We start from the raw sequence: 23,872 nt of genomic DNA on the forward strand, positions 1-23,872 counted from the left end.
TCGTGGCAAATAGATGACGAAACAGTGGAGACAGTGTCACTTTATTTTTCTGGGCTCCAAAATCACTGCAATTGGCGATTGCAGCCATGAAATTAAAAGACGCTTGCTCCTTGGAAGGAAAGTTATGACTAGCCTAGATAGTATATTCAAAAGCAGAAGCATTACTTTGCCAACAAAGGCCCGTCTGGTCAAAGCTGTGGTTTTTCCTGTGGTCATGTATGGATGTGAGAGTTGGACTGTGAAGAAGGCTGAGCGCCAAAGAATTGATGCTTTTGAACTGTGGTGTTGGAGAAGACTCTTGAGAGTCCCTTGGACTGCAAGGAGATCCAACCAGTCCATTCTGAAGGAGATCAGCCCTGGGATTTCTTTGGAAGGAATGATGCTGAATCTGAAACTTCAGTACTTTGGCCACTTCCTGCCAAGAGTTGACTCATTGGAAGGGACTCTGATGCTGGGAGGGATTGGGGGCAGGAGGAGAAGGGGATGACAGAGGATGAGATGGCTGGATGGCATCACTGACTCGATGGACGTGAGTCTCGGTGAACTCCGGGAGTTGGTGATGGACAGGGAGGCCTGGCGTGCTGCGATTCATGCGGTCCCAAAGAGTCAGACACGACTGAGTGACTGAACTGAACTGAACTAATATGAAAATAAAAACACAATCAACAAGCCAGAATCCAAGCAGAAGCCACAGTCACTCATTGGGCAGTGCGATGGGGCCCATCTGTCTTTGGGTGCAGAGGGTGGAGGTTAAGGGCAGGTATGGGGGCAGGAGACCAGTCATCAGACGTCACAGGGGTCCAGGCAAGAGGTGAGCAGGGCCTGGAGCAGGGCAGTGAGAGCAAGGCTAGAAGAGGGAGTTAGTGAATGTTTACGAGGTAAACTTGACTGTGAGGAGACTCTGTGCCAGCTGATAGTTTATGTATCTGCTGATTCCACGGGGGGTGATGTCACAGGGTTAAAGGGGCACCAGAGGCAGGGCAGGGCCTCTCTGCAGAGGATGCTGGCAAGGCTGCTGCCAACTGCTTTCTCTCTGCCCTGTCTCAGAGGCAGACGCTGACTGGGGCTCTTGGAGATGCCTCTGCCAGGAGGGGACTGGCCACTGCACACCCTTTAGGCCTCTCGTCCCTTGTCTGGCTTGTGGCCTGAGGAACCCAGGAGAATTCCTTCCACTTTCCTTGTCAACATCCACTACCCTGCCAAGAGCCGAGTGTGTTCTCTTATCTGCACAGTGATCCTCTTATGCATTTGCTGTGCATTCTGTTTAACACAGACCTAACGATCAAAATGGACTGTAACTTCGTCAACTTTTCATATTGCTGGTGAGTGATTATGTGAAGGATTAGGAAATAAAATAGGAACTCATAGGGTAAACAATAAGCCAAAGAAATAATACTTTGATCGTACAGTACTTTCTAGTTTACAAAGAGCTGTTTGAATACATTTTGATAATATATGGTGTTACTATTTTGTCTCTGTCGAACACTTACTGTGCTAAGCATTTGACACAAAGTAATGGTTTTCATCTGTCCAGTGACCTCCTGAGGTAGACGGATGTTGCTTTCACTTTTCTTCCGTGTGAGCAAAGTGAGGCTCAGAACTGTGAAGGAGCTGCCCAGCTCACACAGTGGGTAAACCTCACAGCTCAAAGCATGCCCCTTCTTGTGCTCCAAGCCCGGGCGTTTTCCTCCATGGAGACCAGGCTAGGTGTTCAGTGCTCAGAATAGGAGGAGGAAATAATGTCAGTGGTTCCCTAATCCAGTTTATCAACCAGCAGACGAGCTGTAAAAGTTTACAGATGTTCAGGCCCCAAACCTCAAGGAAGCAAACATACGTTAAAACACCTCCTGGTGATTTTGTTGCTCATTTGTATTTGGGAATCTTTGGTTAAATTTTAAACCACCTAAAACATTTTTTTAAAACTCACTGATAAATATATGTGTTAAAACCTCTTCATCATTACCATTCCTTATGAGATTCTTCTAGGACTGTTTTGGTTGGAAAAAAGTTCCATTTGTGAGCCCTTCCATATGTAGCAAAAGAATAATGATTTTAATATTATGAATTACTGTGTGTACAGGACCCTTGTACTCGGGGGAAGTGTATTTACTTCCTCTGAGGTTAGTCAGTGTCTGCACCACTAGGTGGAGGCCATACCCCGCACATCTTCCCAGCTTCTCTGTTGAGACTCAGTGGCAAGTGATTCTGCTGGGTCTCCATAAAAGGTCATCTCAAAGGTTTGCTGCTGTTGGTGCCCAAGAAAATCAGCAGGGCAGGCAAAAAGAAGCCAGGTTTTTAATTGCCTGATTTGAAAGCACCGAGGAAGAAAAATACAATTATGTCTCTATCAGAAATTGATGCTCAGGACTTCTTGGTGATCCAGTTGGCTAAGGCTTTACACTTCCAATGCAGGAGGCCCAGGCTCAGTCCCTGGTTGGGGAACTAGATCCCACGTGCCACAACTAAGTCTGCATGCCACAGCTAAAGATCCCATGGGCCGCAGTGAAGATGCCTCAGCCCAAAAAAGAGAAAAAGGATCCTCGGTGCCTTAGGACATTATTTAAGCTGGTCCAGGAAGAGGGGGAGTGTGCAGTTAGGCCCAAATTACACGTTCTATAAACTTCAATTGGGATAACAAGAGAAATAAGTATAGTATGATATAGAGGAAGTTAAGAATTATTACTTTCTAAGACATGTATTTTTATAAATCTTAAGAGTTGAATTGAGCAACGAGATATGGCCAGGAATCTAGCAACCAAATGCTGCCTGTTTTAGGAAAATGAAGAAATGGTTTACATCAGAGAAGCCGGCGGTGAAGTTTCTTACTGAAGATGAGTACAGGGAACAAGCTGATGCCGCCACAACCTGCGCCCTGGAGGAGCTCCGCCAGGCCTGCCGCAGCCCCGGCTTCCCGTCCTGGCTGGCGGTCTCCAGGCTCCAGGAGCCGAAAAAGTAAGCCTTGCCCCGCTGCCCACACCACAGCTGGGTTGGCGTTACCCCGGAAATAACATGGCAGTTTGGACCAGGTACTTAAGGCTAGAAACACAGCTTCCCGGGTAACATGACATGGAAGCTATCGAGCTTCTTTTGCTTCAGTGCTCTGCATTGCACCGTAGAACTGCCAGGGTCGGAGTAAATGTTGATCTGATGTATTATATAGGGAAGGCCATAAAGACCACTCATAGGAGAAGGGAGACAGAATGGGATGCGTCATCTGCTTCTCATGCTTTAGGGCTGGAAACTCATTTATAAAGTTCACCAAGAAAGAAAGCTCTGCCCCAGCCTCTTTTCTTTACTGTTTTTCCTTCTTCATTGCTTTATCCAAACAGCAGCGCTCTCAAATTAAAAATCGAAGGGGGAAAGACACTAAAATAGTAAATAATACATTTAATAAGAGAGAAAAGGAATTAGAAAACTGGAGTGGGTCTGTTTCGCAGCACCTGGGCTTCCAAGTCTGCCTGCTTCCTGATCCTTTCCTGAATGTCTGGAGGAGCACACAGCCATTCCTGTTCTCACACCCACTGTGCAAATGCCATCCTGTACTGATGCAAAGCCAAATTTCATTAAGGGGGATAAGTAGCCAGGGAACATGTTATCTTCCAAATAAAGCTTTCTGTGATAACATTAACTTTATTTTTAAAACAAATACTAGGTTTGCAGACTTCGTTCTGGGAGGAAGCCACTTGTCGCCTGAAGAAGTGAGGCTCCATGAAGAACAGTATGGCCTTGGGGGTGCCTTCTTGGAAGAGCAGCTCTTTCACCTGAGGACTCCTGACAGTCTGCCTGCACAGTGACTTCATCCTGGACAAGGAAGTGGGCATGGGCGGGCGGGCAGAACTGTCCAAGGAACAGTGGCCAAAGCGCTCGCCACAGAGAAACATCAAACCATACCGGAAAGGAAAGCTAAACTTCATTGAAGATAACTGATCCTTCTTGGTCAGTTCTGTGTGTTGTCCTGTAGGCGGCCACTGAGATTGTGTGACGATCATTATCACTTTCCTTGAATGAAGACTCTCGTTAGGAACAAGGGAATCGTGTTGATCTTCAAAGGTCTAGTCAATGTGAATAAGTTCCTTGTCAACTCCAGGTCATTAAAGCCTCTCTTAAACCTCAGAACCTGCAACAAAGTAGTGCACTGCTCTTCCTGCCTGTTATCAGTGTCAGGGCTGGAAGAGACCTGGGATATGCTGGACCAGTGTTTTCCAAAGTGTAGTCCACAGGATGCTGCAGTGTTAGCAGGTAAGCGATCCTGAGGTCAACCAGGATGGATGCTGCAGGACTTCTCGGAGCCTTCAGTAATGCTAATGCGTGTTGCGTGAACCTCCTGAAGAGGGGAAATGGTGTGTAGCAGTCTCTGACTTAATTTGAAAACAGAACCCTTCTTTATGAGATTAATATTCCTTGGACAGAATGTTTAGAAAATGCTGATGGTGAAGGAATGGAGACTTGGAAAAGTTAAATAACTTATCCAAGACCACAGAGATTTTTAGAGGCAGCCCTGGGACTAGAACTCCAGCCCTACTGCTTCCTATGATTCAGGTAGAAGAGACTTTTAGAAGCAAGCTGAGGGGCCATCTCTCCACAGCCTTGGGTCTTACAGTATTGGTGACGTATTTTTTTACTTTTTAATAATACCCAAGTAACTGATACCTTCAGTAAAGAGAAACATTTCCTAAGGTTATATTTTAAAGTTTTGACAAGACTTTTATAGACATATATTTAAGATTAGAAGTTAGAATTACTTTTCTAGATCTTTGTGTGTGCGTTGAAATTGTTGAACTACTTTTTGTATTTCTTTGTATGTTGAAATTTAACCTCAAGTTTACTGGCCTGTTTTTTAAAATTGCGTAATTATATATAACAATTTCCTACAAAACAGATTTGTGTTCTTCCTTATAGAGAACAGATCTTTCTTTTTCTTGATCCATGATGTTAATTCTGGAATGAAGTGAGAGACTGATGGTGAGCTTTGACCCTGAGGAAAAGAGGCCAAAACCTAGGTGTGAGGAAAGATCTGAATGTGGCACAGCAACCCAGGGGTTAAGATGTTGTTGAATTGATTCTTTTTAAGAATCAAACATGGACTCTTCTGCTATGGGGGGGGGCCTTGAGTAGCAGCATAAAGGACAAGACATCTCCCGTCTCTCGTCTGCATTGAGTAAAGGGGTTCTGCCCTCCTCAGGTGGTTGGCACGGGCTCTGTGCCTCATGCCACCGTGGGCGTGTAGCTGGGGAGCACAAGGGAACCTTCGTTGTGTTCCTGCTTCCACAGGCTGCCTCGTAAAAGCTCACCATTGCTAGCAAATTGGACTGTTGGACACCAGCATATGTGGGTGAGAGGTAGTGTAGGTGGCCATGTTTAAATAATCGTATCATTCTATATTATTCTTTAAAGGTTTTACAACATATATCACAAAAATTGCTTTGTGAACTAGTTGTTTAGTTTGCCTGTAATACTTAGGGCTGAATTACAAGAGAGTGTCCATCTGACATTTAGGACAGTATTTGAATTCATGACTTTTTTTTTTTTAATCAAGAAATTTAAGAAATTCTAGATTTTAAGAGGTTTGGAATAGTTGATATCTAAACATGTGAAAGAGTTAAGACCCCCAGAATGGCATCAAGAAAAGACAAAGGATCTTATATTTTTTTGTATGTGATTATTACTCCAGAGTTTAGAGAAGTACAATGTTTAAATCACTTTTTTTTTGGTCCAACTGAAAGAAGGATCCTGTGCAAAAATAACATAATGGATGTAGAATTTTGAAGACTCCTGCAGTAAGACAGGTATTTTTAGCTGACCCTAAGAGCCAGATGCTTTCTGTATTTTTTTTATTTCCTCTTTTACATATTTTTAATATGTAATATTAAATATTAAAAATATTTTAAATAACTTATTGAGATATAATTTATATACACATCTATTTAGAGTGTACAGTTCATGATTCTTAATATATTCAGAGTTGTACAACCATTGCCATAATCAATTTTAGAACATTTCTGTCACTCTGAAAAAAACCACTGTGCCCGTCAGCAGTCACTCACTGCTTGGCCCCAGTCTTCTTTCCCGGAGCCACAGCACCTAGCAGTCTCCTCTCCACCTCTCTGTATGTGCATATTCTGAACATTTCATATCAGTGCATGCATGCTGCTCTGCAGCTTCAGTCAATAGCCTCATACAATTTGTAGCCTTTGGTTTCTGGCATTTTTCATTTAGTATAATATTTTTTTTTAACTTATTTATTTTTTAATTGAAGGATAATTGCTTTACGGAATTTTGTTGTTTTCTGTCAAACCTCAACATGAATCAGCCATAGGTATACATATATCCCCTCCCTTTTGAACCTCCCTCCCATCTGCCGCCCCATGCCTCCCCTCTAGGTTGGTACAGAGCCCCTGTTTGAGTTTCCTGAGCCATACAGCACATTCCCGTTGGCTATCTATTTGACATATGGTAATGTAAGTTTCCATGTTACTCTCTCCATACATCTCACCCTCTCCTCCCCTCTCCCCATGTCCGTAAGTATTCTCTGTGTCTGTTTCTCCATTGCTGCCCATTCTTCGGTACCATTTTTCTAGATTCCATATATATGCGTCAGAATACGATGTTTATCTAGCTCTTCCTGGCTTACCTCACTCTGTATAATAGGTTCTAGGTTCATCCACGTCATTAGAACAGACTCAAATGCATTCCTTTTTATGGCTGAGTAATGTTCCATTGTGTATATGTACCACAACTTCTGTATCCATTTATCTGTCAGTGGGCATCTAGGTCGCTTCCATGTTCTAGCTATTGTAAATAGAGCTGGAGTGAACAATGGGATACCTGTGTCTTTTTCAATTTTTATTTCCTCAGGGTATATGCTTAGGAGTGGGATTGCTAGGTCATATGGGTGGTTTTATTCTTGTTTTTTAAGGAATCTCCATACCATCTTCCATAGTGGCTTGTACCAATTTACATTCAACAGTGCAAGAGTGTTCCCTTTTCTCCACATCCTCTCCAGCATTTATTGTTTGTGGACTTTTGGGCGATGGCCATTCTGACTGGTGTGAGGTGATATCTCATTGTAGTTTTGATTTGCATTTCTCTAGTAATGAGCGATGTTGAGCATCTTTTCATGTGTTTGCTAGCCATCTGTATGTCTTCTTTGAAGAAACGTCTATTTAAATATTTTCCCCACGTTTTGATTGGGTTGTTTTGTTTTTCTGGTATTGAGTTGTACGAGCTGCTTGTATATTTTGGAAATTAATCCTTTGTCAGTTGTTTCATTTGCTATTGTTTTCTCCCATTCTGAGGATTTTCTTTTCACCTTGCTTATAGTTTCCTTTGCTGTGCAAACGCTTTTAAGTTTAATCAGGCCCAACTTGTTTACTTTTGTTTTTATTTCCATTACTCTAGGAAGTAATGAGGATCTTGCTTTGATTTATGTCATCGAGCATTCTGCCTGTGTTTTCCTCTAAGAGTTTTATAGTTTCTGGTCTTACATTTAGGTCTTTAATCCATTTTGAGTTTATCTTTGTGTATGGTGTTAGGAAGTGTTCTAATTTCATTCTTTTACATGTAGCTGTCCAGTTTTCCCAGCACCATTTATTGAAGAGGCTGTCTTTGCCCCCACTGTATATATTCTTGCCTCCTTTGTCAAAAATAAGGTACCCATAGGTGCATGGGTTCATTTCTGGGTTTTCTACCTTGTTCTATTGGTCTATATTTCTGTTTTTATGCCAGTCCCATACTGTAGCTTTGTAATATAATCTGAAGTCAGGAAGGTTGATTCCTCCAGCTCCATTCTTCTTTCTCAAGGCTGCTTTGGCTATTTGGGGTCTTTTGTTTCCATATGAATTGTGAAATTTTTTGTTCTAGGTCTGTGAAAAATGTCATTGGTAATTTGATAGGGATCACATTGAATCTGTAGATTGCATTTGGTAGTGTAGTCATTTTCACAATATTGATTCTTCCTACCTAGGAACATGGAATAGCTCTTCATCTGTTTATGTTGTCTATGATTTCTTTCATCAGTGTCTTATAATTTTCTGTGTACAGTTCTTTTGTCTCCTTAGGTAAGTTTATTCCCAGATACTTCTTTTTGTTGCAGTGGTAAATGGGGTTGATTCCTTAATTGCTCTTTCTGATTTTTCATTGTTAGTATGTAGAATGCAAGTGATTTCTATGTATTGATTTTGTATGCTGCAACTTTGCTAAATTCACTGATTAGTAATTTTCTGATACTATTTTTAGGGTTTTCTATGTGCAGTATTGTGCCATCTGCAAACAGTGAGAGTTTTACTTCTTTTCTGATCTGGATTCCTTTTATTTATTTTTCTTCTCTGATTGCTATAGCTAGGACTTCCAGAACTATGTTGAATAACAGTGGTGAAAGTGGACACTCCTGATCTTAGGGGGAATGCTTTCAGTTTTTCACCATTGAGACTCATGTTTGCTGTAGGCTTATATATGGCCTTTATTCTGTTGAGGTAAGTTCCTTCTGTGCCCATTTTTTGAAGAGTTTTAATCATAAATGGGTACTGAATTTTGTCAAAGGTTTTTCCTGCATCTGTTGAGGTTATCATATGGTTTTAATCTATCAGTTTGTTAATATGGTGTATCACAATGATTGATTTGTGTTTATTGAAGAATCCTTGCATTGCTGGAATAATCCCAACTTGATCATGGTGTATTAGCTTTTTGATGTGTTGCTGAATTCTGTTTGCTAAAATTTTGTTGAGGATTTTTGCATCTATGTTCATCAGTGATATTGGCCTGTAGTTCTTTTTTTGTGTTGTCTTTGTCTGGTTTTGGTATCAGGGTAATGGTGGCCTTACAGAATGAATTTGAGAGTGTTCCTTTGTCTTTGATTTTTTTGAAATCTTTTTTGAGAAGGATAGGTATAAATTCCCCTTTATATGTTTGGTAGAATTCCCCAATGAAGCCATCTGGTCCTGGAGTTTGGTTTGCAGGGAGTTTTATTATTTCAGATTCTATCTTTTCTAGTGATCGATCTGTTCAAATTGCTTGTTTTTTCTTGACTCAGTCTTGGCAGGCTGTATGTTTCTAGAAATTTGTTTCTTCTAGGTTGCCCAGTTTGTTGGCATATAACATTACTTGTCATTTATCCCCCCATCCTCTTCAACTTATGTTTTGATTAATTTTATCCTTTAATATCTCTGATCACTTAATGTTTACAGTTCATGTTGGAACTTATTAGAATAAGTTCCAATGGAACTAATAATGGAATGCCTTATTAGACAGCTTACTGGGTATAGGTAAGCATGTAACATAGTACTAGAGTACTATATCTATAGTACTATAGATAGATAATACTAATCTGTGGTACTATAGATTATGCATGCATAATCCAGCGTGCAGTGGATTCAAATGTCACAAAATACTCAGAGCTGGAACTTGATTGGAGAAATGAGACAGCATTTGTGTCTGTCTGCCACACAAGAATGCTGGCAGTATTATGGAGTGCGTACTGTGTGTAAGGCATGTCATTTAGACATCAGAAGTAAGGCCGATGCTTGATGACCTTGACTTTACAGAGGAGGTCCCTGATGCCACACAGGTTACTTCCAGGTGTAAGTCCCCACTGGCAGCAGCGAGACGCACATCCACACGGTGGGGCTCCATGGCCAGCACTCTAGAGGTCCTTGGGTTGCCGTCAGAAAGTGGGGACCTCCCTGGAGCCACAGTGGGGTAAGTGGTCCTGCATTCACACCTGAAGGAGATGGGAGCTGAGTGAGAATAAGGTACTCACCTGGTCTGGCTCATATCTTCCCCCTCTGGACATCACCAAGTTTCTGGCTTACTGGTTTAAAGTCTTACTTTAAATCACAGTTTGTCCTTGCGTAAGGTAAGTCGCTTTGTGATTTGAGAGCCCACTTCCCCTTCCCCCTTTATTCTCTGTCTGTCCAGACACCAGCCTTTCTCCAGTCTGCCTGGTGATTTGGGATTCTTGAGCCAGGGGTTCACAGGACTGCTCTGGGGCTTCAGAAGTAGCTTTCTCCATTTCTCGCACCCAGGAACAGAAGAATTTCTGAAGAGAAAACCATCTTTTGCTTCCCTACATTCAGCTCTGTCACAACCTAAGAGTCGATGTGGAGTTAGGCAGTGATTCTAGGTTAGTCACTCACAGGAAGCCACACCCATTGTTACTGGGCGCTTGTTGTGTGCTGATAACCTTGTCATTTTGTCCTTAAAACCACATGAGGTGGTGTAACGTAATGCCTCTTCACAAAATAATGTTAATTTTAGGGTCCAGCCTTTCACAGTGAAGATGAGAAAACTAAGACCCAGAGATCTGCCAAAGGTGGTTTCTTCCTCTGTTTCTGCATGTCCAGCATAATAGCCAGGAGCCACATGTGGCGGTTTAAACAGCAAGAGAAATTGAATTCCTCGGATGTACTAGCCACATGGCAACCACTTAAGAACTGCTTGTGGCTTATGGCTGCCACACTAGAGGGCGCTCTTCTACAAGGCTGTCGCCTCAGGACATGGAGCAGTGGATGTGTCAGCTGGCCCTTCCTGACTCCATGGCATTGGTCTTCAGAATCCCCGCTGACCTCCAAGTTTTCTCTGCAGGTTGCCAAACCTTCCAAGTTACCCCCAGGGTGGCACTCACGACTAACAGCTGGAGTTTGAAGGTGCTGGACTTCCACGTATCTGGAATATCTAGGGATCCTAAATGGAGCTACAACCGTGCCCTGTGAGTACCAGGCACGTGAGGGGGGGATTCAGAATGACCAGGGCTTTTCTTCAGGCTCATTTTACCACAACAGAAGCAGGGAAGGCCTCCCCGCCTCCTGGGGTCAGGGAAAGTCCTGGGTGGACATTAGGTGGGTTTGAGTTTTGAATCCTGGCTTTGTGACCTGGGCCCCATAACATAAGCTGAGTTAGCTGCAGAATCCTCATACTTAACGTGGGGACAGTGATACGTATCACAGCGGGTGGTTGTAAGGCAGAAGAACAAGGTCATCAGCACACTGCAAGCACCCGGTAACAACGGGTGTGGCTTCCTGTGAGTAACTAACCTCCCAGAATCGCTGCCTAACTCCAGATCCACTGCAAGGAATACTGCTTAAATAATGGTCCCAGCGCCATGGCAGCCTCCACCCTGGCAGTTTTGGAGGAACTGCCATCAGAGGGAAGCACTTCAACAGCATTCTGCTTCCTGTGGCCCATGACAAGATGAATAAGCCAGTAAGGCTGTGATCTTCCTGTGAATTCCTTATACTTTTCATGAGGTTTTTTTGGTAGGTGGAGGTATGTGTGTTAGGGTCATCTGTTATCTACTGAAGGCTCTGAGCAATAGTTTACTAATTCGCAACTAACCTCTTCAGATACCACATGCGCTCAGCGCTTTGCCTGATTTACTTTTTCTACAATTAAGGGAAAAATATGAAACAGGTCATTAAGGCACTGATTGCCAGCCTGGGCTTTGTGACTTCCCTAGGTATTTCCAGGGGTTCTCAAAAGGGATTATAAAATTATCAAATCAAAATTTAATTTGCACTCTATTTTTTAATGGCACTTTAAGGACAGAAGTCACAAAGTCTACAAACCCATGAAGGTGTCTGTTCTGAAAGGTTGGAAATTACTGCATTGTTGAATCAGCTCTCAGAGTAAATGTCTCATAATAAAGGTCTGTAGAATTTGATCTCATTCATTACAGAGCAAGGGACTTTTATTTGTTTGGTCACATCATTATCATTTAGGAAATATTTAAAAATGGTTAGGTTTATTTGAACATGTCAACTGTGCATTTCCAAAACAGCAGGCTTTTCAGAGGAATAAATCAGAACTGTAAACACAAGACACAGTAGAAGTTTTTTGACTTCCTACAGTCAGTTTCACAAATCCACATACTGTATATTCATAGGTGAGGTTCAGCCTGTCACCCGTCTCTCTATTTCTATAATTACATAAGCATAATAAATACATCTGATTTTTAAAGGTCACTTAAAATGAGTTATGATAATTTACAGTACAGTACATTTCAGTCAAGTGCAAAAATAACTATTTGCTTAATTCTGTTCCTTCCCATTATTTTATTTTTAGGCTGTGTGCTGTGGTAAAGCTAGATATCCAAGTGTAGAGTGCCTTCTCCCAGATGCTGTTGTGGGCAGAAGTGCGGTGTCGTGAGGAAGCCCTTACTTTACAGTTGGTCCTGCCTAGTTGGGGTCAGAGAGGAAGGTGAGTTTTTCATTTTTAACTCTGTTCTTTTCTTTCCTCTCCTCTGTGCTCATCCACAGTATCGTAGACACTGTGTAACTGACCTTCCTTCAGCTGAAGCCGTGTTCCCTTGTCCACAGCCCTCCCCCAAGGCTTCCTGTAACCTCAGCGTTCATTTTTAGCAGCATGCTCTACGCAGGAGTCACCTGGCCACTGTCCTGACTGTAGCTGCAGTATCCCAGTAGTGTGCTCATACCTGAACTGTCCAGTGTCTGACTGTGTCTTCATGGGAAAGAATGTACTGATATTTGTGTCTTAGGTCATTGGAAAGTGTACTTAACTTCTTATTTCTGTCTTTCCCGTTCCTGGCTTCCTGTCACCACCTTTTCCCCTCACCAAAAACAAAACAAAAACTGAGCCATTATGTAATTTTAAAAAATTGTATCCCTCCCCAGGCACTTAAATCTTATACTGTTATTTGTAAGTAGTACTGCTTAATTAAAAGAAACCCTTAGGAATTCATTGATTTTGTGTTTGTTTTATTCCATCAGCTAATTAGAGCCCAAATCACTAGAAAGCTGTAAATAGTGATAGAGGCTATTTACAGTATCAATATATTTAGTAAACCTTTGTCTATCAAGCCACAGCATACTGAGTTGGTTGGTTTATTTCAAATATTCCTTCCTCTGGTCTTAAAGCCCATTTAAAACAGAAGGCATTTTAAAGCTCAGCTTAGCTTGCAGTGGTCAGTAACAGCTTTTGCTGCTCCAAGAATTGACTATTTTCATTATATACCATACACATATAAAAATATATTTCCTAGAGATATCCCGAGTTTCTAACGAAACTTTTTCCTTTTTTTTTTTTTCTTTCGTATTAAACAAAAACATAGATGCTACCAACTTTTATCTGGTTACTTTTAAAATAAGTCTTATAATTTTTAAATGGTTCTTTTTAAAAGAAACAAAATTATAGATGTATTCTGTTTCTTCCCCGTTTGCATTAAGAACCAAATAATCAGAATAAATAATCAGAAGAGGGAACTTACATCAGCATTCACCTTGAAACACTTTCTTCCCCTCCACCCATTCAGTGTAACTGCTGGCTCCAACTCTTACTGCCCTGGCAGAGAAGTCCTGTGGTCCTTAACCTACAAACCCAGAACCGAAAGCCCTCACTGACTCCGTTTTCCCCCGTGACTCCGGTGGGGCTGGGGGAGGTGGCCTGCTTCTGCCAATATGTACTGCAGCTCCTGTGTGTGTGAGTGTCTCCATGGTGATGAGTTCAGGTGTTTAGAAGCGTATGTGGCGCTATGCTCCTCAAGTGAGGCGTGTCCTGGGTTCAGGCGCCTCTCCCTCCGTCCTGGCAGAGGAGCCCAGCTCCATGCAGGGTGTGAGGTGAGCGGGACGCCTCAGTGTCCCCCAGCGGCAGGCGGAGCCTGGTGGTCCTCACTGTCTTCTGCGCGCGGGTCCACACTGGGGTGAGCAGGGCTGCTCTGCGTCTGAGATGCGGCTGCTGGAGGGGATGGCTGGCTTCTAGGTGGGTCAGGGGGAGCCTCACATGGTCCAGGCTGGGCTCCACCAGCTGCAGAAGTTTTCTGATTCTCACTGGTCCCCTGGAAGGTAAAGATAGGATATGCCCCATGGTCAGTGCTAGCAAACTTTTTATATGCTTTCAGGTAAGACAGAGGCAGCATGGGGAGAGCATCCTGAAGCAGCGACTTCAGGAAACAAGTAATTGAGGAATAAGGGTGGAACGGCTTACCTTTCATCTCCTTTCCTACGTGCAACTGCCAAAGCCGCATGAAAAACATAAACACTGTAAGCAGATGTACCTTGTGGATAAAGGATACATTACTACCAAAATGCCTGTTACTCTGAGGAAAACAGTCTACATCAGCAGATGCTTCCTGGGCCACCACTGGCCATTGTGGCAAGTCGCTGGGTGAGCAGCATGGAATGGAAACTCATGCCGTTTGCTGAGGCCAGAGCATTCAAGGCTGGAAGGCACCTTGTCTAACAGGGAGTGAGGAAGGCGTTCTCGGCCTTGGAGATGGGACCAGGAAAAGAAAGGTCCTGAAATGAAGAATCCTGATGTGTATTTAACTAAACAAATAAGGTGGAACATCAATGTAAAAAAAAAAAAGTAAATGAGCCCCTATGTGACCAGCTGGTTTGAGGGAGCACCTATCACTCCAGAACATCACCTACACCATGTCTGTAAAATACCACATTCCTGGTTTCTGAAAATCAAAAAATATGTTTTTGTTTTTGTTTAATGGATTGCCCTCCAAACTAATACCCATCACTTCAAATAGCTAAGCACCAAAAAAAAAAAGTTTTATTTCTGTAATTGATTCTAAAATGTGAAAGAAAAAATCGTATGATGACTTCTTTATAAGTTATACCAGCTAGTTTTAATTAATCTTAACATACCAGAAAAAAATGTTTCATGATACTTAAGCCTCATAGGCTTCTGTGAAAATGAGGATAAGTGTCCGAAGTATGAAAACACTGCCGTTTGGGCAGAAGACCTTATTTTTTTCTCCTGCTTCACCTCCTTCATACGGTCTTCCACCCTCTTATCGTCCCTCTTGACTTGTGAGCAGAGGATTTGCATGAGTTTATCTTGATAGACCAGTAAGATCATACATGGACTAGACGTTACCAGCAAAGAATCAGATTTGGTTTAAGCTATAGAAATACTATGTTAGTTTACAAAATTGTGATAAATTAATGTATTTCAAATTAAAGAAATTATCAAAGTACTCTTTAAGTCTTTCTCCTTTATTTTTTTTCCTCCTGTGTCCTCTGAAACTGCTCTAGATATAAAACTGACGATTCATCCCATGAAAGAGAATGATTTGATTAAAAGAACACAGGGACGTTAAACTCGTTACTTTGGCTAAACGAAGTCACACTTAATCATTTTCCAAAAGTATTAATATAGCTTCAGTGACAATTACCTACAATGTTTTATCCATGCGATTCGACTCTACTCAGGAGAGACCACAACTCTAAGGATAAGAAAAACCACACTTTTTATCTTTGAGGTGAGCCCACCAGCAAATCCACACTCCACTCGGGTATCCTATAAGACGCCTACAGTGGCTCAGAGTACTAACTAATTCATCAGATATTTATTGACATACTACTATATAGAAAGTCCCCACTAGGATTTTTAAATTAGAGATTAATATATATATAATCCACCAAGGCAAGAACCATATATCCACACAGTAACTAGTGTCCATCAACACAGACATTTTAAAGAAATATAGAAAATCAGAATGAACTTCTTTCAAGAAGTACTGTCTTCTCTGGAGGCCTTTCTGAACTGTGTAAGGCAGAGTTTTCCCTATGAGACCTTGTATACACCTCTGTAACACACTTGTCACGAAAGTACTGAAATTACCTGTCTGCATGTTTATTTCCCCCGTCAGACCTCCCAGAAGTTTCGCTGAACGAACATCTGGAACAACCAGGCCCGTGTAAGGTGGGGCAGAGGACCTTTACCTGGAGAGGCTGTATCTCAGAAGCACGGCTGTCCCTCGTGAGCTGCATCAACTCTTTGATCTGGTAGAGTGCGTAGGCAAAGGTCACCCAGGGAGAGGAACTGACCCCCCAGGCTGGCTTGTTCACATCCTCCTGTTCTTCCTGGTGCTTGGTTTTCTTGGGGGGAAGTCTGGGCTCAGTGCGTGGCATAACATCTTCTGTCTGTTGTTGGACCAAGTCGATGGTTGCTATGGGAACAGGGCTAGAAGGAACAGGAATCCTTTCTGCCAACATCGTCTTGTCTGGAGAGAAAATCGTGTTTAAATCATTTGTCAATTTTCTGCATATTTAAACAGATGCATGTAAGTATATATAAACAGTAAAAAATAAACAGACAACCTTGATAAGCCCATTCTAGTGTGCTTGGGAATGTCAGCAAGTTGCAGTGCAGCAAGGGAGGCTTCTCTACCTGGTGGAGATTACTGAGCAAATGAATGTGATGTCTGCCTTCCAGGTCTTACAGAGCCTAACAGACATGAACATATTTTTGAAACGTATTGTTAATGTATCAGTATATCATATTTGTGGGGCATAGGTTATAGCTTCAGCCCACTTAAAGTAACTGAAATTGTAAAGATAAGCATCAAAATGGGAAAATCACATGACAGATGCTTTTATCAGACTTCTACTGAAGACATGGACCAAGCTATGTAAGAGATATGATGTGGTTAGGATTATGGTAGAACAAGACTGAGAAAAGTCAGCATTGGTCTTTCTGACTGAGTAACTTGTTGGCATTAAAATTTGTCTCTGGGGTTTCTGTAACAAGTTAGTTTTTCTCTTAATAGAAGCACTTTGAGTACTTGAGGCAAATGCTCCTCAAAGGACAAGACACCATAGAAGATGAGCCTGTTTCAGGACTCAGGAGCTGAGAAAGAATATTTGTTTTAATGGTTGGCCTTCTTCATTCAAAAACAAATTAAAAAGTTCACCGCCCAAATAAGTTGAAAACTTGTTTTCATCCACATATTATATTGGATATAACCTTAGTGTATAGTAATTTTAATGAAGTCCATATCTAATCTGCCTGCAATGCAGGAGACCTTGGTTCAATCCCTGGGTTGGGAAGATCCCCTGGAGAAGGGAATGGCAACCCACTCTAGGACTCTTGCCTGGAGAATCCCATGGACCAAGGAGCCTGGTGGGCCACAGCCCATGGGGTCACAAAGAGTTGGACACGACTAAGCAGCTACCATTTTCACTCTCATGCCTAATTAAGGGAAGACTTCAAATTAACGTTTAGGCTTTTTTTTTTTTTCAGATGAAGTTAAGGCACAGAGATGAATACCACTTCCTGTCCCTAATAGTAAAATGACTGTACAGTCCTTTATGTATTTAAAATTTAAATCTCTTTAGAATACCAGAGAAATTTAAAACCAATACTTTCCCCAGTACCTTGTACCATAAGACAAAACAAAAGGAAGAAAACCCCGTTTTATTTAAACAACCAGTATTCTTTTCAACACAGCAAGTGGCATCTCTCCAGCCGTGGTGCACACGAGCTCAGAGCCACGCAGGTCTGTGGCACATTGTTACCACCTCTGGGTTTCTCAGGGGTATGTGCAGAACTCCCCTTGGCTTCAGCCTTTAGAACCATTAAGGATCAATGAACATGTCTACCTTCTTCCTCATCTGGTACTGCCAGCCACTGGATCAGGGCAAAGAGCAGGAGGATCACCAGGCAGGCCATGCCAATTCCTCGGAAGGTTGCAGCAGCCCCTGTGAAAACAAGTGACACTCTAGAGAGTAGTTCCTGGAAAGGCGGGTAGCCCTCACCCAGGCCTGTAGATGTTCTAAAGCTGACAAAGGCAGCAGAGCAGAGAATGGCAAGTGGCCGTTAGCTTCATACCGAAGGAAAAACAAGTCTGGGTAGTTGTCAAGAGACCCAAGAGCTGGTATTGCATATCTGTCATTGATCAGACTGCATTTATAAAATAAAGGGACTGTCTCTGAGTGCCTTTTTCAAATGCAGTGGGCTCTCTTCTTCATAAAGGCCATCTACCTGTTATAAACAGTCCTATTAATCTGTAGTTAAAACAGCCAAGCTCAATAGGTGCTATAAATTCAGACATCTCTGAGCCCACCTTCTATAGATGACTGAGTAGTCCAAGATCCTGGAGCAGAATAATCCCACCTCCACCTCGGCCCCTGTATTTCCGGTAAGGGGGAGCTGATGGAGCAGACAGACTGTTACCACAGGCGCAGGGAGGTCACCAAAGCCAGATGGAGAAACAGTGATGATTCTCTTTTCTCCAGCGTTTTCATCAACAGGTTTAGGGCACTTCACACCAAAATCACGCGGGCTTGTTCCTTTGTTTGGCTCCTCTGAGGTACCTGGGTTGCACTGCGGTTAACTGTCTGTCTGCTCTAATCCTCTTAACTACTGAAGCACACTGCACTGCAATTCTGACTACTGTGAAAGCTAGAAAAAGAATATGAAAACGAGAGTCTAGCTTCTGGCGATCTTCAGTAATAACCTGAGCGTTTATGGAGGTGTTGCTGAAAATTTTTAAGGTTTCATCAAAGAAGAAAGGGAAAGAAAGCAAGCCATCCTTACCAAAAAAGTTGACTAACACGCCTCCAATCATGGCACCACAGCCTCTCCCCAAACCCAGATGCAGGCCTTGCAGGATGCCCTGAGCAGACGTCCTCAGCTCAGGGGGAACCGCGGCACTGAGATAAGAAATGCAGGCCGCCCAGATGGCCGCGTGTGTCACTCCTGGGGAGAGAGGGGAGCAGGCGGGATGGCTGATCAGCACTCCTCAGGCTACTCTTTTTTGGAATGTGAGTTACTAATGAGGTACATACACGTGTACACATACACACATATATACACATCTAACAAAGATGTATACTTTTTGTGGTAAAATACACGTAACAAAATTCGTCATTTAACCATTTTTAAGTGTATGGTTCGGCGGCTTTAAGTACAATTCCAGTTTTGTGCACCCATCACTGCCATCCATCTCCAGAATTTATTTTCAGCACAAACTGAAATTCTGCACCTGTTAAACAACACCATCTCCAGGCCTTGAGAACCACCGTTTATTCTCTATGTGAGTATGACTGCTTGGGTACCTCATACAAGTGGGCTCATACAGGCTTGGTTCTTTGGTGTCTAGCTTCTTTCACTTAGCATAAAGCCTTCAGAGTTCGTCCATGTTACATGTGCCAGAATTTCCTTCCTTTTTATGGCTTATGGATATGTAGCCTTGCAACACTGTTTATCCATTGATCTCTTGAGGGATATTTGGGTTGTTTCCACCTTTTGGCTGTTGCGAATGCTGCTGCTGTGAACACTGAAGTGCAAGTGTCTGAGTCCCCATGTCAGTTCTTTGGGGGTATATACCTTAAAGTGGAATTACTGGGTTACATGGTAATATATTTAACACTTTGAGGGTCTGTTTTCCACAGTAGCTGCACCCTTTCACATTCCCAGAAATGCCCACTAGAAATTCCCACTCAAGAATTTCAGTTTTTCCATATCTTACCAGATGTTATCTTCTGTGTCTTTATAATAACGATACTAATGGTTATTAGGGCTTCCCAGGTGGCACTAGTGGTAAAGAACCCGCCTACCAATGCAGGAGACATGAAGAGATGCAGGTTCGATCCCTAGGTCGGGAAAAGCCCCTGGAGGCGGGCACGGCAACCCACTCCAGTATTCTTGCCCGGGGAATCCCCATGGACAGAGAAGCCTAGCAAGCTATAGTGCACACGGTTGCGTACTGTCAGACATAACTGAAGCGACTTAGCACAATGGGTATGAAGTGGTATCGCACCGTGGTTTTGATTTGCATTCCCTAATAGCTACTGATACTGAATGTTTTTCATTTATTAGCCATCTATAAATCTTCTTGGAGAAAATCTATGCAAGTCTTTGCTCATTTTCAAATTGGGTTGTTTGGGTTTCTTTGCTGTTGTAGTCGTTTTTAAATATATTTTGGATATTAAAACCTTTTATTGGGTACCTATTTTGACATTAAGAACAGATACATAGATCAATGGAACAGAATAGACCTCAGAAATAAACCCATGCACATACAGTCGATTAGTCTACAACAAAGGAGGTAAGAATATACAGTGGGGAAAAGGCAGCGTCTTTACCGTGTGGTGTTGGAAAACATGAACAGCTACATGTAAATCAATGAAATTAGGACACTCCCACATACCATATACAAAAGAAACTCAAAATGGTTTGAAGACCTAAATGTGAGACATGGCACCATAAAATTCCTAGAGGAGAACATAGGCAAAACATTCTCTGACATAAATTGTAGAAATATTTTCTTAGATCAGTCTCCCAAAGCAATAAAGAAATAAAAGCAATAATAAATGGGACTTGATCAAACTTAAAAAGATTTTGCACAGAAATCATCAACAAAATAAAAAGACAACCTAAGGAATGGAAGAAAATACTTGCAAGTGATGTGGCCAACGAGGAGTTACTATCCAGAATCTCCAAACAGCTCATAAAACTCAATATTGTAAAAACAAAGAATGGGCAGAAATCCTAAACAGACATTTTTCCAAAGAAGACATACAAATGGCCAACATACACATGAAAAGATGCTCATCATTGCTCATCATTAGAGAAATGCAAGTCAAAACCACAGAAAGGTATCACCTCACACTATTCAAAATGATCATCATTTAAAAAGTCTGAAAATGCTGGAGAGGGTGTTGAGAAAAGAGAGCTCTCCTACTCTTTGGGGGGAATGTAAACTTGTGCAGCCACTATGGTAAAAGAGGTTTGGAGGTTCCTTAAAATGCTAAAATAGAGCTAGCATGTGACCCAGTAATCCAACTCCTGGATAATTATCTGGAAAAGGCAAAAATTCTAATTTGAAAAGATATGTGTACCCTAATGTTCACAGCAGCACCATTTACAATAGCAAGACAGAGAAGCAACCAAATGCCCGTCAGTGCATGACTGGCTCAAAAGATGTGGCACACAGATGCACAGTGGGATATAACTCAGCCAAAAAAATGAAACATTCCCATTGACAGCAACAGGCATGCGCCTAGAAGTGTTATAACGAAGTTAGGCAGATAAAGACAGTTACTATATGATATCACTTATATGTGGGATGTAAAAAATAATACAGATGAATCCATATACAAACCAGAAACAGGCTCACAGCCATAGAAAACAAACATATAGTTATCATAGGGGAGAGGGAGGGAAGGGGGTACAAATTAGGAATATGGAATTAACAGATAAAACTACTATACAAAAAGCAGATAAGCAATAAGGATTTACGGTATAACAGGAAATTCAGTATCTTGTAATAACTTGTAATGAAATATAATCTAAAAAAACCACTTTGCTGTACATCTGAAAATAATGAAGTAAATCAAGTACGATTTTTAAAAATTATTTCCAATTTTTCCAGTATATTAGCACTATGATTAACATTTTCAGAGAGATAGCTTTTATGTATCTTATTTACATTGGCTATAATTCTATAAGTGGGGTTAATGACTCGAAGGATATAATCATTTTTTTCTTTTTTGCCTTTTAATATATAGTTCAGTTTGTTTTCCAAAAGACTGCAGGGACTATTTACAATGCCTCATCACCAGTTTCATTATATCTTCACCATTGGTTGGCAGGGAGAGGAGGATAAAGATAATAGGTTGGGAAAAAATTGATCATTAAGGTACAGCATCTACACACTAAATGAATTTAAGTCTTTATTAGAACACAGCTTTACATGGAACAGGAAGATACCATCACAGCAGGTTTATAAACAGCCGCAAAGGATTAAGAAGTCATCTGGTACTGCTTACATTAAGATATGGGCTTGCTCCTGAAAACTAATCTCGCTTGGAGATAACATCATCAGAAAGTTTTAACCCATGTTTTGGAAAATTAAACTGAAAGAGTAATATTCATTTAAGATTTAATCTGACAATCTGCTTCTGGCCAAACTGGAATAACAGGTACTGGATTTACTTCCTTCTTGAAACAACCAAAAACTGGACAAAATATATGAAACAATAGTTCCTAAGACACTGGACGTCAGCAATAAGGGCAGTGATCTCTGAGAGACGGGAAACAGCGAGGGGCCCAGTGCACTGGGCCAGAGTCCGACAGCCGCAAGGCACAGAGCGGGCCAGCAAACTGAGGAGATGGGGCACAGTCTGGGAAGACGGGGCAGCCGGGACTCCCGGTCAGAGAGCCAGAGAGAGCGCGCCACAGGAACTCCAGAGGCCCGCAGATGGCTTCCCTCAAGTGTCCAGCAGAGTGCTGCTTAACAGGTGCATGTGTTAGAAACCGTCCAAAGCCAGGTAAAGAAATGCCCAAGACAATACAAAAAACACTCCTCAGAGCCCATCCAGGGCCGGGAATAGTACCCGTTTCTACCAGCCAAACTGGAAAAACTCGTGATTCCTGGGACTGCTCGATTCAGAAGGGTCTTGTTTTAGGACAACCAACAGGGACCTTCTGTACAGCACAGGGAGCTCTGCTTACTGTTCCACGGCAGCGAGGATGGGAGGGGAGTTCGGGGAGAACGGGTACATGTATGTATGTGGCTGAGTACCTTTGCTGTCCGCCTGAAACTCTCACAATTGCTGTTAATCAGCTACACTCTAATGCAAAATAAGGTTTTTAAAAGACACTGAGGATAAAAACAAACAAAAGGTCGTGTGTTAGTATTACGAAAGAGCCCTAGTTTAAACAACGTTCTGGTCCCATCTAAGTAATGTTTAAAAGCAAGACTCAAGAGGGTCATACTCTTTCTAAGTTTAGGTATGTTCCAGAACAAAGCTCAAGAATATTTGTAGGAAAGCAAAAATATTCAGCACCTAAGGTAAAATTCACAGTGTTGAGCATGTAATCAAATACATTGCTATTCAGTTGCTAAGTTGTGTAGGCCTCTGACACCCCATGGACTGCGGCACACCAAGCTCCTCTGTCCTCCACTATCTCCCAGAGTTTGCTCATATTCACGTCCATTGAGTCGATAATGCCGTCTAACCGTTTCATCCTTTGTTGTCGCCTTCTCCTTTTGCCTTCAGTCCTTCACAGCATCAGGGTATTTTCCAATGAGTCAGCTCGTTGCATCAAGTGGCCAAAGTACTGGAGTTTCAGCTTCAGCATCAGACCTTCCAATGAACAGCCAGGACTGATCTCCTTTAGGATGGACTGGTTGGCTGTCCGAGGGACTCTCAAGTCTTCTCCAACACCACAGTTCAAAAGCAACAATTCTTCGGCGCTCAGCTTTCTTCACAGTCCAACTCTCACATCCATACACAACCACTGGAAAAACCATAGCTTTGACTAGACTCTCAAGAGTCTTCTCCAGCACAATTTGAAAGGATCAGTTCTTTGGTGCTCAGCCTTCTTTATGGTCCAACTCGCATCTGTACATGACTACTGGAAAAACCAAAGCTGTGACTATATGGACCTTTGTCGGCAAAGTGATGTCTCTGCTTTTTAATACACTGTCTGGGTTTGTCATAGCTTTCCTTCCAAGGAGCAGCGTCTTTTAATTTCATGGCTGCAGTCACCATCTGCAGTGATTTTGGAGACCAAAAAAAATAAAGTCTTTACTGCTTTCACTTTTTCCCCTTCTATTTGCCATGAAGTGATGGGACCAGATACCATGATCTTAGTTTTTGAATATTCAATTATAGGCTAGCTTTTTCACTCTCCTCTTTCACCTTTATTATGAAGCTCTTTAGTTTCTCTTCACTTTCTGCCATTATAGTGATATCATCTGCATATCTGAGGCTTTTGATATTTCTCCCAGCAATCGATTCCAGCTTGTGATTCATCCAGCCCAGAATTTCACATGTTGTACAATTCATATAAGTTAAATTAACAGGGTGACAATAGATAGCCTTGTCATACCGCTTTCACAGTGTTGAACCAGTGAGTTGTTCCATGTCTGGTTCTGTTAGGTTGGTGCAAAAGTAACTGCAGTTCTGCTCTGTAGAACTTTACCATTTGATATTAGAATACATTCTTAAATATATGTGGTTATGTTATACATCATTTTAATGGGTGTTTCTCGCTTCATTTTTTTGCTAATGACATTATTTGCTGTTTATACTTAGGGAAATGATGTTAGACAAAAAGCAGATTTTATCAGTTTCTTGATTCAAGTTCAAAATGAGTCATAAAACAGCAGAGACACTCA

At 41.9% G+C, this 23,872-nt stretch overlaps 2 protein-coding genes across 14 annotated transcripts in view; one reads left to right on the plus strand and one right to left on the minus strand.

The window, feature by feature from the left end:
- Positions 1-17,442, plus strand: part of NEMP2 (nuclear envelope integral membrane protein 2) — a 38,070-nt gene extending 20,628 nt beyond the window's left edge. The window contains exons 8-12 of one of the 7 annotated variants that reach the window (XM_015474563.3): positions 2,776-2,952; positions 3,653-4,239; positions 10,579-10,702; positions 12,055-12,189; positions 13,847-17,442. In XM_015474563.3, the coding sequence (XP_015330049.1) occupies positions 2,776-2,952; positions 3,653-3,794 (319 nt within the window). In that variant the 3' untranslated portion in view covers positions 3,795-4,239; positions 10,579-10,702; positions 12,055-12,189; positions 13,847-17,442. Of the gene's footprint in view, positions 1-2,775; positions 2,953-3,652; positions 12,691-13,846 lie in introns of those variants that run through there. The other 6 variants (XM_059877729.1, XM_024979690.2, XM_024979653.2 and 3 more) reach the window with 6 other exon arrangements.
- Positions 11,659-23,872, minus strand: part of MFSD6 (major facilitator superfamily domain containing 6) — an 89,151-nt gene continuing 76,937 nt past the window's right edge. For 3 of the 7 annotated variants that reach the window (XM_059877719.1, XM_059877718.1, XM_059877726.1), the window contains 4 exons: positions 18,280-18,441; positions 17,343-17,441; positions 15,684-15,964; positions 11,659-13,957 (listed from right to left, as the gene is read on the minus strand). In XM_059877719.1, the coding sequence (XP_059733702.1) occupies positions 13,580-13,957; positions 15,684-15,964; positions 17,343-17,441; positions 18,280-18,441 (920 nt within the window). In that variant the 3' untranslated portion in view covers positions 11,659-13,579. The remainder of the gene's footprint in view (positions 13,958-15,683; positions 15,965-17,342; positions 17,442-18,279; positions 18,442-23,872) is intronic. The other 4 variants (XM_024979649.2, XM_005202247.5, XM_005202246.5 and 1 more) reach the window with 2 other exon arrangements.

Source organism: Bos taurus, chromosome 2 (assembly GCF_002263795.3).
Source record: "Bos taurus isolate L1 Dominette 01449 registration number 42190680 breed Hereford chromosome 2, ARS-UCD2.0, whole genome shotgun sequence".
Classification (NCBI taxonomy): Eukaryota; Metazoa; Chordata; class Mammalia; order Artiodactyla; family Bovidae; genus Bos; species Bos taurus.